Here is a 14202-nt window from a genome sequence, read left to right as displayed (position 1 = left end):
TGTTGCCAGTGAGTAAGGCGCTGATATTAGGGCGGTATCCACTGGGGCAACAGGTGGCAGGAGGGATGTAGAAGTTGATGATTTCTAGGTTTGCATCGCCTGACCGGACAAATAGGCCTTGACGTTCTAAGACATTGTCTCTGCGGTCGAATCCAGGATCAAATATATAATATTGCACAGAGTGGTGTATGATAAACGCGAGGCCGCCTCCAGAGCAGGTCTGCAATGCAGATCTTGCTGTGAGTTGAATCGCAGAAATGGGGATCTTGTGCCGCTTCATGAAATCGACTATCTCCGTAATCTTCCCAGTTAGTCCATTACAGTTTAACTGCAGAATTCTGAAGTGCATAGGGGGAGACGTCGCCACTCTGGGGGTGACGGGTGACTACGCCTGGGTTGAGGAAGGCTAGGACGCAATTGCTGTTGTGGCCCTGGGACTGGGCGTCCTTGAGCAAGCATTGGCGTAGACTACGGGACGCCCTTGGGCGTGAACAGCAAGGAGCCACAAAAGATTTATAAAAGTTACGTGGACGTCGGGTTTTGGGATCAAGCGCAGGACAACGTGTCCGATGCAACCATCCCTTACACAAGACACACTGAACAGAGTAAGACCGCCCTAAAAAGATTCTTTTCCGGCAGATGCAGCAAAACATTTCTCAGGACCGGGGTCAGGAGACAGACCCAAATTGGATTCGATACCTTCCCGGAGCAAGAGAATATGGAGCAGTCCCGCTGCAAGGAGCTGCTGGGAGGATGACAATTTGTGGGAGGGACGCAACAAATTAAATGGGATTACACTGAAATGACAGTCCTTGGACGGAAAAAATCCCGGGTCGCTCCGGTAACTAGAACCGATTGCCTTGGGAAGCGTCACTAGTTTCCTTTCTATATAGCTCTAAAGTTTTTTTATGTAGCTGCACGAACTTAGCTATGAGCCACTGTATATGGAAAAAAATCGCACTTAAATTTCTTTGTATATTTATATTTTTTTCGAACCTGTTCCCATTGGTACATTGTTTTTCAAATTATGGTCTGATTAATTTTCGTCAGCATTTTTAACCGAAAATACAAGAAAAATGATCAGAAAATATGTTGCTAATCTTATGGCGCCAACAAGTTGATATTAGATTTGTACGCGCCTCCCAAAAACGTTTCCTCATCACCTCTTATTGAAAGCTCATTCACAGGTTTCGGGTTTGTACGATCGCGGACCATACCACAGCGCTGCCATCTCGAACTAGTACAATTGGCGCAACTCAACTTTGGAAACTTAAAAAGGGTAGATGTGCGGTTACCACAACTTAGGCATTGAAAGAAACGTTTTACAGCATCTATAATCTTAATTGTATGATGCTCATCTTTACAACGGTCAGCAGCGGAAAAGGCTGCATACTTACAGATTTTGCAAATCACTGCCTTACAAGGAATTTGAAAAATATTTAACATTTTTTCTTCCATTGCTTCCTTTTTTTCTAGCTTATTGAAATATTTTTCTTCTTCCTCTTTTTGGCGAACATCTATAAGATCCTTATGCCCAGACACTTTTCCTAGAATTTCTTCCATACTTTTGTAATCTTCTTTTTTTAATCGCTTTGGGCTATTATTTTTAATTTTATCTATGGCACTCCTTTTGCCTTCTTTTGAGCCCCGAGTTGAATTTGGATCAATTTTTTCAATCGGACAATTTTTTATAACATTAATGGCTTTCTCTTTCAATGAAATGTTGACCTCCAAGTCTGTAATTAAATTTAATTAGATGTATAAAAAAAGAACAATTTTTAAAACTGTTTTGTGTGGTTTGTTACCGAAATATTTTTTACAGTTTTCAGTAGGCGATGATGTAGTGCTAGTCAAATTTGAACGGAGGTATTTTAAACGCTGCATGTCTTTTAATCGCTGATTTTGTTCCATCTCACAGTTGGAAGCTTTAGATAATTTATCCTTCTGAAGAAGTATTCTAGCATGGCAGGAAGGTAAAGAACTGACACTATCTGCAGCTAAAAGAAAATGATCATGATTTTGAATATAAAGAAATATTTGGGATATTCCCGTCACCGCATTATCAACCTAAAAAATGGTGAATAAATCATGTTTGGCTCCATTGTATTTTCCTTCTATAAACTGTGTCAAAAATGTAATCACATAAGCAGAGAAGGTGATACGAGTCACGAGAATACCCAATCTGATTCTTACCTAAGGATGTTTTGAGGTTATCATGGTATTTGAATCTTCGGCTTGTAACTGGCCGCGTCATTTTTTTATATTCTCTTTGAACATGATAACTGCAAAAGTCGCATTCGGATATATTAACAAAATTTTTGCACCGTTCACCGTTGTTCTTTTTAGCTTTGCATACACCCATGTCTTTAGATTTCCCTAACAATAACACCTTTTTCGCCGAGTTAATGGAAAGACTAGCAATATCGCCCGAACTTTTTTTTTCCATAAAACAAGGCTTGAGCACAGCTATACATGTCCCTAAAGAGGTTTTCCAAAGTTCATCATGGGCATTTTGGAACAAAAGTAGGGACAGCGTTTTTAAATCGCCACGCAAATCTGACAATTTCCATATTGTAAAGTGGTCATTTTTCGAACTCTTCCTTATTTCTTTACTCAATATAACACCAGCTATAACCCACTCCTTTGGCAAATCCTGCGATGTCAAATTCTTCGATAACTCGCTGAAAGTAACAACTTTTCGACTTGACATTCGCTCCGTTAACAATAGGCTTGATATTAGCGGTTTAACTATCCGCAAACCAAAGACTGGGTCAATGAAAGATAACATATCCGTGTTTACAACTTCTGATGGGACTAAACATTTTTTGCAATCAGTAGTTTGAATATTATCCTTCTTCTCCAGAAATGTATTACATTGGTAACATGTTTCTTGCACGTTATACTCTCGAAACTTCTTCATCAGAAATATGGCAGTATTATTTTCAACTGCATGTCCAGAGTCATTGGCTTCTGAGTCTAGGTCTAGAAGGGTGTTCAAAGCTAAATGCTCGAAATCACTTGCAGTAGGCCGATCTTTAGTTAAATGCTCCATTTTATATTATTGCTATAATAATTAGTGTTGGGAACTAACGAAGAAAACTATCGAGTTATTCGATAGTTCACCAATTTCCATTCATTCGATAGTCATTTGAAATTCGTTCATTACAATTTTTTCGAATTACTAGTTTTAAGGCTCCATTACTGATACTTACCCTGCAAAAATCGTGTGACCAAAAACGCACACAGCCACACGAATTTTTGACAGGGGTGACGATTTGGAATGACAAATTTAGCTTTCCCACAATGTATCGTGCTCTCTCGCACCTATTATTTTTATAGGGAAAATCCGCCATTTCTAATTCAGCAGAGACAGCAAAACATTTGGTGGTGAAAAATTTTTTTAATTTTGACAGTTTTAAGCGGAATATCTCCGGAAAGATTTAAAATTAAGAGGGAGTTCATCACAAATATATATATTTTAAAGTGCACAAACTTATAATTTAAAAGTTATTTGGTGTTAAAGTTTGCACATTTCTATACACATTTTATATGTGTATACGTATATATATGTGGCAGCACAGCTTTGTAATGTCATCAATAAAATATATATGTATATATATATATGTGCATGTAGCTACAAAAGCGCGATTGATTTAATAAAAACATTTATAATAAGTAAAAAGAATGCAAAAATGAAATGTGAAATATACAAAAATGCAATTTAAGTTTATCGTTGCCAATTTATATAGATATGTATGTGGATTAAGGTTTTGAAAGATGTGTAAATTGTAATTTAAAGTGCTATAGAAATTTGCTAAATTTGCAAACTTTAACAACAAATAACTTTTAAATTATAAGTTTGCGCACTTTAAGATATATATATTTGTGATCGGGAGAACTCCCTCTTTCATTTGATACCAAGTTTTACCACGAAGTTTTTAATATACAATGATTTTTGCTGTTTATTTCGACAAAAAATTTTGATTTGATTTTTGTGCTCATCGAAAGAATTCACAATTATATAGCACCATGTCGCGAATTATGATAAAAGGTGGTGTGTGGAGAAACACTGAGGTAAGCATTTGACGCGACTGGTTACTCTTGGCCGTTTATTAACTAAATTGATAACTTTCAGGATGAAATCCTCAAAGCAGCTGTAATGAAATATGGCAAAAACCAGTGGTCACGTATTGCATCAGTGCTGCACCGCAAATCTGCCAAGCAATGTAAGGCACGCTGGTACGAATGGCTTGATCCTAGCATAAAGAAGACAGAATGGTCACGGGAGGAGGATGAAAAGTTTTTGCATTTTGCCAAATTAATGCCAATACAATTGCGCCGAATATTTCAGAGGGTTAACTGGCACCAATTGTTCACACCAAATTGTTAGGTACAGGATTCGCTACGGGTAGGTGAGGTTGGCAATCACAACCCCTTGAATCATTTTGGTCGGCAGGTATGCCGCGGATATATTCTTGGCACTTGTTATTGATGGCTTTTATGATGCCACCAACACAACCTGGACAGACGCCAATGCTCAGTCAACCACCCAAGCCGGGTGTCAACCCCCAATACCCGGACATGTCCGGACGTCCTGGTTATAATGTATGCTAATACAACTAATAATTCACAAATTTGCTGATGATTATTTTTGTGTTATTTTCTTTAGCAAACACCTGCACCTGTTACTGGTAAATATCAACAGCCGCAACAGTATGATCAAGTCCAACGCCGTTTAGATCCATATCAGATGCCAAATCCGATAAGCGTTATCATTGAAAATCAAAATAGCGCTGGTGGTGCTTTTATTACTAATGAACATGGTTTATTACCACCATTGGTGACCACAAAATATGTGGTAGAAGATCAGGGTAACTCCTCGCCACGTTACGTTAGGTATCGATAATCGAAATTAATGTTTTGTTTGGCAATTACATTGATCTTTCTTCTTTGCAGGTCGTCTTTGTATTGCATACCTGCAACAGCTGATTTATTAAAAACAACAGCTTTGTCCATTACACTTACCGTCTCACCAATGGCACGCACCGCTGAGGGTGAATATGAGCCACCCATTGTAAATTTTGGTGAATTGGGTGCAATTAGATGTAATCGTTGCAAGGCTCAATAGCAACTTGTAGATTCTGGTCGTCGTTTCCAATGTCTAATGTGTAAATTAACAAGAGATGGTAAAAAATCTTTCACTTTTACTTGTGTTCATTGATCCATATTTTTCCTCAACAGTGCCAACTGCATATTTCCAACATTTGGACCATACCGGACAGCGTGTCGATAAATATGAACGTCCTGAACTTGTATTGGGTACAAGAGTATTTGTGTAAAAAATGCTTGGGTACCGATAGCTCTCATGGTAAACCTCAACTCATATCCAACATCAATGCCTCGCATTCAATTGTGGCACTGTACGCACTATATTGGGTTCACGTAGTATGGACAAGCATATTGTTGATTCGAGTGGTAAGGCCACAATTTCAAATGATGGGGCAACCATTATGAAACTATTGGATATTGTGAATCCAGCCGTAAAACTCTAGTAGACATCGCCAAATTTCAAAATGCTGAGGTAAGTTTTTTGTTATATTAGAATGTGTAGAATAAAAATGTTTCTCTTATCAGGTCGGCGATGGCACCACTTCAGTAGTATTTTAAGCATGTGAAATCTTAAAACAAGTTAAGCCAGATGTTGAGGAAGGCGTGCATGCACGTATCATCATTATAGCTATACGTAAAGCATTACAATTATGCATGCTAAAATATGACAAGGCTGTACATGTCGAAGCGCCAATCAAAGGAGCAACAAAGTGCTTTATTGGAAAAATGATCTGCCACAGCAATGTCCTCCAATGTCCAAGAGTATCAGAAAATTGTTGATGCTGAATGGCGTATTCTGTAGAATAAACTAGCTAAGTAAGGCGCCAATGTTGTGTTTTCTAAATTACCAATTGGTGATGTTGCTACACAGTATTTTGCAGATCATGATATGTTCTGTGCTGTTCATGTACCAGAAGAAGATTGGAAACGTAGAATGAAAGCTTGTGGTGGTGCTGTTATGACTACAGCTAATGATATTAATTCAAGTGTTTTGGGCCAATGTGATTACTTTGAAGAACGTCCGGTTGGTGGTGAACGTTTCAACATTTTACAAGGTTTGACATTAATTTCATTTTTATAGTTTATAATTATTTAAAGGTTGCGTTAATGCTAGAACAAGTACATTGATTTTACGTGGCAGTGTTGAACAATTTTTGGAAGAAACTGAGCTTCGTTACATGATGCTATAATGCTTGTGCGGCATACACTTAAACATGATTCTGTTGTTGCTGGTAAGTCAAAATACAAATTTAAAAAAATTTCTAATCTTAGGGCCTCATTCTCTATTACGAAACGAACTTTCGATGCGGATGAGAGACGAATCGCTAGTGTATTTGCACTATGTTAAACAATGGCAACTTATCACTTGACAATTACTTTTGCCTTCCTGTTAGTTAGAAAGGTAAAGACCGAACGAAAATGATAGAGAATACGATTGCTAGACGAAATCGTTTGTAGGGAGGGATGGCCTGCAGGTTTAATGTGGCCACATAAATCGTTCCCGAGATGGTCGGGCTAGCACTTTAATGGTGCTGTGTTACCGGAGCGTACCGGATCTGTATCCGGCTAAAGGACCATCACATCGATAACACTCCCCAAAGCTTTCGGGGAGCAACCTTATCGCCACAAAAACAACAACAACATTGTGTCCAAATCCCGAAAAAAAACTATAAAATTTGTGTCAGTGAAATGATAATTATTGCTTTTGGTTGTTAGTTTTGAGGCATCGTCATCGAGTTCCTTCTGATCGTATATGCCGGTTATTTCCATTCTTTTACATGCATAAAGTGCCGTTGAAGCCTCCCTCACCCTCTCCTCCACGTTGTGCTTCCATGACAGCTTACTATCTAGGATCATTCCTAGATATTTTGTGCAAGGTTTCTCCCGTAGGGTCGCCCCTCCTAACTTAGGCCTGATCCAATTAGAGACCTTGTACCTCTTTGTAAACAAGACCATATGCAACGTCATCTGCGTAAACCGTAAGTTTTTCTGGTCCCTCGTAGAATCCCCTAAGCAGTTGGTTAATGACCAGCGTCCACAGCAGAGGTGATAGCACCCCTCCCTGCGGAGTGCCCCTGTCCACTAATTTCGTGGCCGCGTACAATCCCCATTGCGATGTAAGCTTACTGCAGTTTAACATGCAGTCGATCCATCTGGGTAAGGCTGGATGTACTTTAACGTAATTAAGACCATCAATAATCGCCATGCTTAAGAAGACTTCTAAAGTATATTCCTTATATTCCAGGGTTTTTTCTATGCTTATTACCACCCTATGCAATGCGGTGTCTACTGACTTGCCTTTGGTGTATGCCTGTTGTGTTGTGGAGAGTAGCTTTTCATCCACGTTTGACTTTATGTACACATCTATCAGCCTCTCAAAGGTTTTGAGCAGAAATGATGGTAAGCTATTGGGTCTATAATCTTTGGGATACACGTGACCGATCTTCCCCGCCTTTGGTAGGAAAGCTACACGAGCAGTTCTCCAAGAGTGCGGTACATGATTCAGTTTATGCACCCATCGAATATTATTTTAAGCCATCCCACGACCGCCCTACTTGAAACTTGTAGCATGGCCGGACCTGTACCATCTGAGCCCGGCGATTTCACCACCACTACGAGGTCCTCAGTAGTGTAATTAGGCAGCATATATGAATGCAGCTGTTTCCTTACCATTACTACAGCTCGCATCCGTCCTTACGTTTGCGCATAGTAAACGCCAAATCCGCGCGCGCTAAGTCCAGAAACCTTTCCTCCCGATGGAAGCCACGGCTCCTGGATCAGCGCGTTAGGAGGAGGAGTTCGCTCGACGCCACTTTACTGTGTTGGAGGTTTATCTGTAGGACTCGCAGCACCAATGGGCTGCTTGTCCCCCTCCAGCACCTTCATCGTGACGTCCTCGTCCTCCCCTAGCCCTTTTGGTTTAGAGTGTTCGAAGCCCCCTTCAGCCTCTTGTACCTTTTGTGCCGGGTGTTCCTCTGTGCGACTCACAGCACCATCTGGCTGTTGGTCCCCTTCTAACACATTCGGAGTGACGTGGGCTACCTCCACCTGTCTTTTTCCCTTAGGCTTTTGAGGTCCTTTTCGACTTCGCCCACGTCCAGCGTGTTAGGACTTTAATACACTCGACTTCTTTTCCTGAGTCGCATATAAATTTTGCCTGTACCTAAGGACATTTTCCTAGCTGCGCGTACAATATATACTCCGCCTTCTTGTTTATTTGGAAGATGTATAACTGACCTTCCTCCGTAGGCCGAGATACAGTAAGTACCTTCCAACCCTGTGTCGGTATGTTCGGATTCTGATTCTGCAAAAGTCGCAGTGTATCCTCCGACTTCATCACGCATGGTATCCATACTTTAACTTTTGGTACCTTGGGGATTTGCGCTTTATCCCCCATCTCAAAACGCGCGTTCGTGCCCTGCCTTTGGAGGTTTGGAACCACCTCCTCCAGCCACCGCAAGCTCGCGATGTTGTCGCACGCTATCATGTTCATACCATTATACCATCCCCCGAATCAAAGGTTGAAAGGAGCTTACTTGGTTATTCCCGCATCATCTTAAGCATTAAGCTAATAAGCTCCTTTTCTACAGATCTACACCTTTCACTAGCCATCTGTTCGAAAGGACTGCTACGATCAACCAGCGCCACAGTCAGTGACTGCTTTGCCACATCACCCATCTTCTCGGGAAAAGCCGGCGTCTTAGTGTTATTTCCCTTTGGCACCTCCGAGAAAGCCGCAGTCTTAGCTCCCTTTAGCACCTCCGAGAAAGTCGGAGTCTTAGCGTTATCTCCCTTTGGCTTATCTCCTACTTCCATAGTTGGAACTTCCCTATGACTCGCCGCCTTCGAGGTAGTTGCTACCTCGCTATTGTCTTACAGCCTTTGGGCCTACTTGTCTTGTCTATGGGACTGCCTACTCATCGATGTAGGAAACAATAGCATAGGCGAAGAAGCAATAGTGACTAGTGGTGGTAAAGGTAGCTATTGATATGTAGAAGTTAAGCAGAAGTTTGAATATGAGTTTTTTTAAGTTATAGCAAAAAAAGCGTTGAGGATTTTTAATATCTTACCAGGTACCTTCGTACATGTTTCTAAGAATGAAGAATAAAACCTATTCAAACTCAATTTTCACCAGGACAAAGCCGCTGAGACTTCGCTATACTTTAACATACAATACGTTACCCCATTTTAGCACAACTATCATTTTTTGATTTTATTAAATTTTATAAAATGTTTCTTCCTCTACAACTCTATTTCGGTATTGGATGGTAAATATGGCTTTCGCATTTTCTCCATCAATAACTGTGAAAAGGTGGAAGAAATCTATGCGTGCAAATCTCACATATTATCTTGGTCGAGCGTTTCTTCAATAGGTCTCTAGTGGTGATGGTGACAGCAGAGAAACCCAACTGTTTACAAATGTTACACTTCAAAAAGAATCAAAATATCTGCCATTGCGTCTACGGCTCAAATACCCACAGTATATGAATGAATCGATTGCACCTAATTGTCTGCCTAACGGATAGTATACATATTCATCAAATCGAAAATATTGCACCAAACGAACTGGGTCTGAATACTGAAACAGTACACATATTCAAAATCGATGAGGAGGATGTGATGATGGTATAGGGTGAGTTGTTGAATAACATACGAAAACCACTTTAACCCATCTATATATTTGCATTACAGCTAAAGCTTTACAAACAGCAAAAATTGCTGGCGCCAAGCAATTGGAAAAGGCAGTGAAGCATTCATCACACTGTACGGATGGTGTAAAGTTAGAAACTGCTGTTGTAACAGCTGCCACCGACACAACGGTCATCTCTACTTCGCCGCGTAGCGGCTCGTCCGACTGTCCATCGAAGACAGTATAATCATATCTTTTTCCAACGGAGGTTAGCGATGTGCTTGCACAGGAAAAGATTTCAATTGAACCCAATTAAGAGAGTTTATTTATTATTAAAGTACTTACCTTTCTTTATATCAACAGTATTAATTTAAGTTGCAATTTCATGTACATATATTATAAGGGATGTGATACGATTGCTATCGGAATTAGATTTGAAACCAGTCAACACTCCTGCTAAGGGTTGCAGAATTATAGCTTGAATGATTAGATTTAGAACAATAATAAGTCTGACTCAATTACAATTCGTACATTTTTAAGTTCATCAATTACGACAGCAATCGGAATCCACACCTTTGAATATTCTTGATCTGAAAAAAGAGTAAACCTAATCTAAATTTCTACTAAGCTTTAAGTTGTAGATTATTTAAATAATTGGAGTTTTTTCTGAAGCTTAAAATTATTTTCTGTTCGCTTGATTTTCAATTGGAAAATAAAAACCAATAAGGCGAGTTTATTTATTATTAAAATTCTTACTTTTCTTTTTTATCAACTGTATTAATTTAAGTTACAATTTCATGTACATATATAATAAGGTATGTCGTGATACGATTTCTGTTGGAATTAGATTTGAAACCAATCAACACCCCTGCTAGGGTTTCAGAATTATTGCTTGAATGATTAGATTTAGAACAATAATAAGTCTGACTCAATTACTAGTCCTACATTTTTTAATTCATATTTTACTTTATTACTTTCAAATTCAATTACGACAACAATCCGATTCCACGACAGCTTTGAATATTCTTGATCTGAAAAAAAGAGTAAATCTAATCTGTTGTTGATTTAAATTGATTCAAATAATTGGAGTTTTTTCTAAAGCTTAAAATTATTATCTGTTCGCTTGGTAAAGATTTCAATTGGAAAATAAAAACCAATAAGGCGAGTTTATTTATTATTAAAATACTTACTTTTCTTTATATCAACTGTATTAATTTAAGTTACAATTTCATATACATATATAATAAGGTTTGTCGTGATACGATTGCTGTCGGAATTAGATTTGAAACCAATCAATACTCCTGCTAAGGGTTGCGGAATTATTGCTTGAATGATTAGATTTAGAACAATAATAAGTCTGACTCAATTACTAGTCCTACATTTTTAAATTCATATTTTACTTTACTTTATTACTTTAAAATTCAATTACGACAGCAATCGGATTCCAGGACACCTTTGAATATTCTTGATCTATAAAATATTTGAATATTCTTTATCTAAAAAAATAGAGTAAATCGAATCTGTTGTTGAGTAAATTGATTCAAATAATTGGAATTTTTTCTAAAGCTTAAAATTATTTTCTGCTGGCTTAGAAAAGATTTCAATTGGAAAACAAAAACCAATTAAGCTAGTTTATTTATTATTAAAGTACTTACTTATTTTTTATATAAACTGTATTAATATGAGTTCCAATTTCATGTACATATATAATAATAATGAAAATAATAAATGTTGAAAATTCAATTTTTTTGGTTCATATTTTATTCATATGCCTGCTCCAGGTAAAGTAAATCTGCAGGCAAAGAGGATAAATACAATAAGAGCCGTCACTCGTTATTTTTTTGGCATTTACTCGATGTATACTGAGAGGTAGTCGCTACTTTTTTTTGGGCGAGATGTTTATAAATGTCTTCTATACATTTTCGTGGGGTATTTGTGTTTATTTTTCGACTGTATTTAATTAATTTATTTAATTCTCTTTCCAAAAATCACAGTTGCACAAGGGGCCTACACGGCATGGATAAATGCGAGACAATTAAAAATGTCCCTCTCAGAAAACATTCGGCATCAATTTTTTCAATTTCCAGCGAGATACTAGCCACAAAATAACGAGTGACGGCTCTTATTGTATTTATCCTCTTTGCTGCAGGTAAAATTCATGTTATATGGCGGTTATATAAATGGTAAAACCGCAGTAAAATTGATTGTCAAATGACTCGAAAGTGTAGAGTGAAATGACGGAGAATATGACCGCCATTTGACGAGTATTGTGACGTGTGTGAGCAGCACAGTACTATGCCCACATCCTATAAGTGGGAGCGGAATGCACGATCACATAAATAGGTACGAAATGGGAAAAAAGTGTAAAAAATCTACTCTCGCTAGTGCAAACGTGACTAAAATTTAACAAGGGCCGTGACCGCACAATGACGGCCAAATGACTAGTCAAATTACGTGGAGCGTTTTTGCAGAGTAGCATAGACTTGACTTGACTTGGCGTAAGCTTGGCAACTTAGCCACGATTATACTACACATAGCGCATACAATCTGGCATCATAATCAACAAATGTCAATTTGTATGACAAAATGTCAAAATGAAATGGAAACAAACAAATGGCATCTCAAAATATAAACGTCACTTAGAACTTACATAGAAAATCAAAATTCAACAGACTTCTAAGTCAAGTTAAGTGTGGTGAGGTTTTGTGTAATCAGTAACATGCAACGTTCATTTAACAGAACTGTAAGTGACAGTTCTCAAGTCAAGTCAAGTCTATGGTAAGTATTAGTAATGTAGCCTTTAGGTATGAATGATTCGTTCATTACTATTTTTTCGAATTACCAGTTTTAGGTATGAACCCTGGAAAAACGCTCCACGTCATTTTGCTAGTCATTTTACGGTCATTGTGACTTTCTGCAGCGGTTATATTCATAGTCACGTTTGCATGGGCGTGATGAACTTTTGTGACCAAATTTTCCGTTTCGTTCCTATTAATGTGATCGTGCATTCCGCTCCCACTTATAGGATGTGAGCATAGCACTGCTCTGCTCACACACGTCACAATGCGCGTCAAAAGGCGGTCAAATTTTCGGTTTTTTCCTCTACATTTTCGAGTAATTTGACAATCAATTTTACTACGGTTTTACCGTTTATATAACCGCCACATAACTTGAATTTTACCTGCCGATTTACTTTACCTGTAGCAGCCACGAGAATAAAATATGAACCAAAAAAATTTAATTTTCAATATTTATTTTTAATTATAATAACCAAACATAACATACAATATAAACATTTATTTAAAACATATCATTAGATTTAGTCAATTTTTGCCAAATAAAGAATATATGAGGCGCCTAGATGCAAAACCAGATATTTAAAAATTTTAAAATAATATTTAAATTGCGACAATATTGCATCGCCTAGCAACATTCTTAAAACCTGTAACGTAGCGTTACAATAAACCACTTGTACTTATGCTTGTATAGCATAGTCAACAACCACTAATAGCAAACCAATGAAAAAGCACAATAATGGTGCGTTGACTTCTCAACCAGTTTCTATAGCATAGCCAAAAACCACTTGTATAGCATAGTCAACAATCACTGATAGCAAACGAATGAAAAAGCACAATAATGATGCGTTGACTTCTCAACCAGTTTGCGGCACCACCCATATAAACATTGAATTTGCATTTTTGCAATTCAGTCCTCGCAGGTGAGCCAGCGGGAGTGGTTGTCTTTTTAAAGACAAAATTGCCACTCCGGCTAGCTAGCCGAGTGGAAGGGGGCGCTGTCATGGCGCGGGTCACCCCCCACCAGAGTTGGACGACGCGAGTGGTGTCTTCGGACTATCCTTCCCTCCGTCGCCCACCCTGGTGTTGAGCGGCCCGCTGCCTTAATGACCAAATAACCCCCCTCCCCCGCGGCTCGGACTGAGCGGAAGGGGCGCTGTCATGGCGCGAGTCACCCTTCACCTGGGCGGGACGACGCGAGTGGTGTCTTCGGACTATCCTTCCCTCCGTCGCCCACCCTGGTGTTGAGCGGCCCGCTGCCTTAATGACCAAATAACCCCCTCCCCCCTCAGATCTGATTTTAGTAGGCTGGCCGGAGCGGAGGAACCACTCCCTCTAGTTAGATGGGGAGAAGAGGGTGCGGCCGTGGCGCGAGTCACCCCCTGCTGCACCAGGATGACGCGAGTGGTGTCTTCGAACTACCCTTCCCTCCGTCGTCTTGGTCTGGTAAGGAATGACTCGCCGCCCGAACGACCGCACGACCCCCTCTCCGCAGCTCAGGTTTCGGCCGTGAGCCGATGCGTGCGCACAAGGGGCTACCGCTGTGCCGTTAAGGTGCACTTCCCCTCCGCCACGGGTCGACCCACGGCGCCTCGGTTGGTACAACCCCACCCCCCTTACGCACCTTCTACTAGTGTGCAAGTAGGGAGGCGGGGGTGTCCAGCGGTG

At 39.4% G+C, this 14202-nt stretch overlaps 2 protein-coding genes across 8 annotated transcripts; one reads left to right on the top strand and one right to left on the bottom strand.

The window, feature by feature from the left end:
* Nucleotides 1–961: 961 nt before the first annotated feature.
* Nucleotides 962–3195, bottom strand: Mcm10 (minichromosome maintenance 10 homolog). Of its 2 annotated transcripts, none has more exons than XM_067769719.1 (3): nucleotides 2194–3195; nucleotides 1806–1991; nucleotides 962–1736 (listed from the first exon to the last, which is right to left on the bottom strand). In XM_067769719.1, the coding sequence occupies exons 1-3, from the start codon at nucleotides 3050–3052 to the stop codon at nucleotides 1102–1104; spliced, it is 1680 nt and encodes a 559-aa protein (XP_067625820.1). In that variant the 5' UTR covers nucleotides 3053–3195; the 3' UTR covers nucleotides 962–1101. The 2 variants fall into 2 exon arrangements, with proteins under 2 accessions (XP_067625820.1, XP_067625819.1); XM_067769718.1 differs by having other exon boundaries at nucleotides 1806–1997; nucleotides 2194–3190.
* A 273-nt stretch (nucleotides 3196–3468) lies between these two features.
* On the top strand, nucleotides 3469–11400 carry LOC137240297 (protein transport protein Sec24D-like). 6 transcript variants are annotated; one of them, XM_067766350.1, is made up of 10 exons: nucleotides 3469–4074; nucleotides 4136–4605; nucleotides 4670–4896; nucleotides 4957–5186; nucleotides 5242–5581; nucleotides 5635–5925; nucleotides 5981–6164; nucleotides 6224–6341; nucleotides 9422–9742; nucleotides 9802–11398. In XM_067766350.1, the coding sequence occupies exons 2-4, from the start codon at nucleotides 4459–4461 to the stop codon at nucleotides 5126–5128; spliced, it is 546 nt and encodes a 181-aa protein (XP_067622451.1). In that variant the 5' UTR covers nucleotides 3469–4074; nucleotides 4136–4458; the 3' UTR covers nucleotides 5129–5186; nucleotides 5242–5581; nucleotides 5635–5925; nucleotides 5981–6164; nucleotides 6224–6341; nucleotides 9422–9742; nucleotides 9802–11398. The 6 variants fall into 6 exon arrangements, with proteins under 6 accessions (XP_067622451.1, XP_067622449.1, XP_067622448.1 ...); XM_067766348.1 differs by having other exon boundaries at nucleotides 5991–6133; nucleotides 6191–6341; nucleotides 9802–11397; XM_067766347.1 differs by having other exon boundaries at nucleotides 5981–6133; nucleotides 6191–6341; nucleotides 9802–11397.
* Nucleotides 11401–14202: the final 2802 nt, after the last annotated feature.

Source organism: Eurosta solidaginis, chromosome 2 (genome assembly GCF_040869045.1).
Source record: "Eurosta solidaginis isolate ZX-2024a chromosome 2, ASM4086904v1, whole genome shotgun sequence".
Classification (NCBI taxonomy): Eukaryota; Metazoa; Arthropoda; class Insecta; order Diptera; family Tephritidae; genus Eurosta; species Eurosta solidaginis.
The sequence above is the reverse complement of the archived record's forward strand: the minus strand, read 5'-3'. Positions and strand labels throughout refer to the sequence as shown.

What these genes read in the sequence shown, in the direction of transcription:
- Mcm10 (XM_067769718.1), bottom strand. Translation starts at nt 3,052, where the DNA reads ATGGAGCATTTAACTAAAGATCGGCCTACTGCAAGTGATTTCGAGCAT. An exon ending in TAACCTCAAAACATCCTTAG is followed by an intron (nt 1,998 to 2,193) that starts GTAAGAATCAGA and finishes ATTTTCTTTTAG; the next exon opens with CTGCAGATAGTGTCAGTTCT. An exon ending in AAACTGTAAAAAATATTTCG is followed by an intron (nt 1,737 to 1,805) that starts GTAACAAACCAC and finishes ATTTAATTACAG; the next exon opens with ACTTGGAGGTCAACATTTCA.
- LOC137240297 (XM_067766351.1), top strand. Translation starts at nt 4,459, where the DNA reads ATGCCGCGGATATATTCTTGGCACTTGTTATTGATGGCTTTTATGATG. An exon ending in CCGGACGTCCTGGTTATAAT is followed by an intron (nt 4,606 to 4,669) that starts GTATGCTAATAC and finishes TATTTTCTTTAG; the next exon opens with CAAACACCTGCACCTGTTAC. An exon ending in TCCTCGCCACGTTACGTTAG is followed by an intron (nt 4,897 to 4,956) that starts GTATCGATAATC and finishes TCTTCTTTGCAG; the next exon opens with GTCGTCTTTGTATTGCATAC.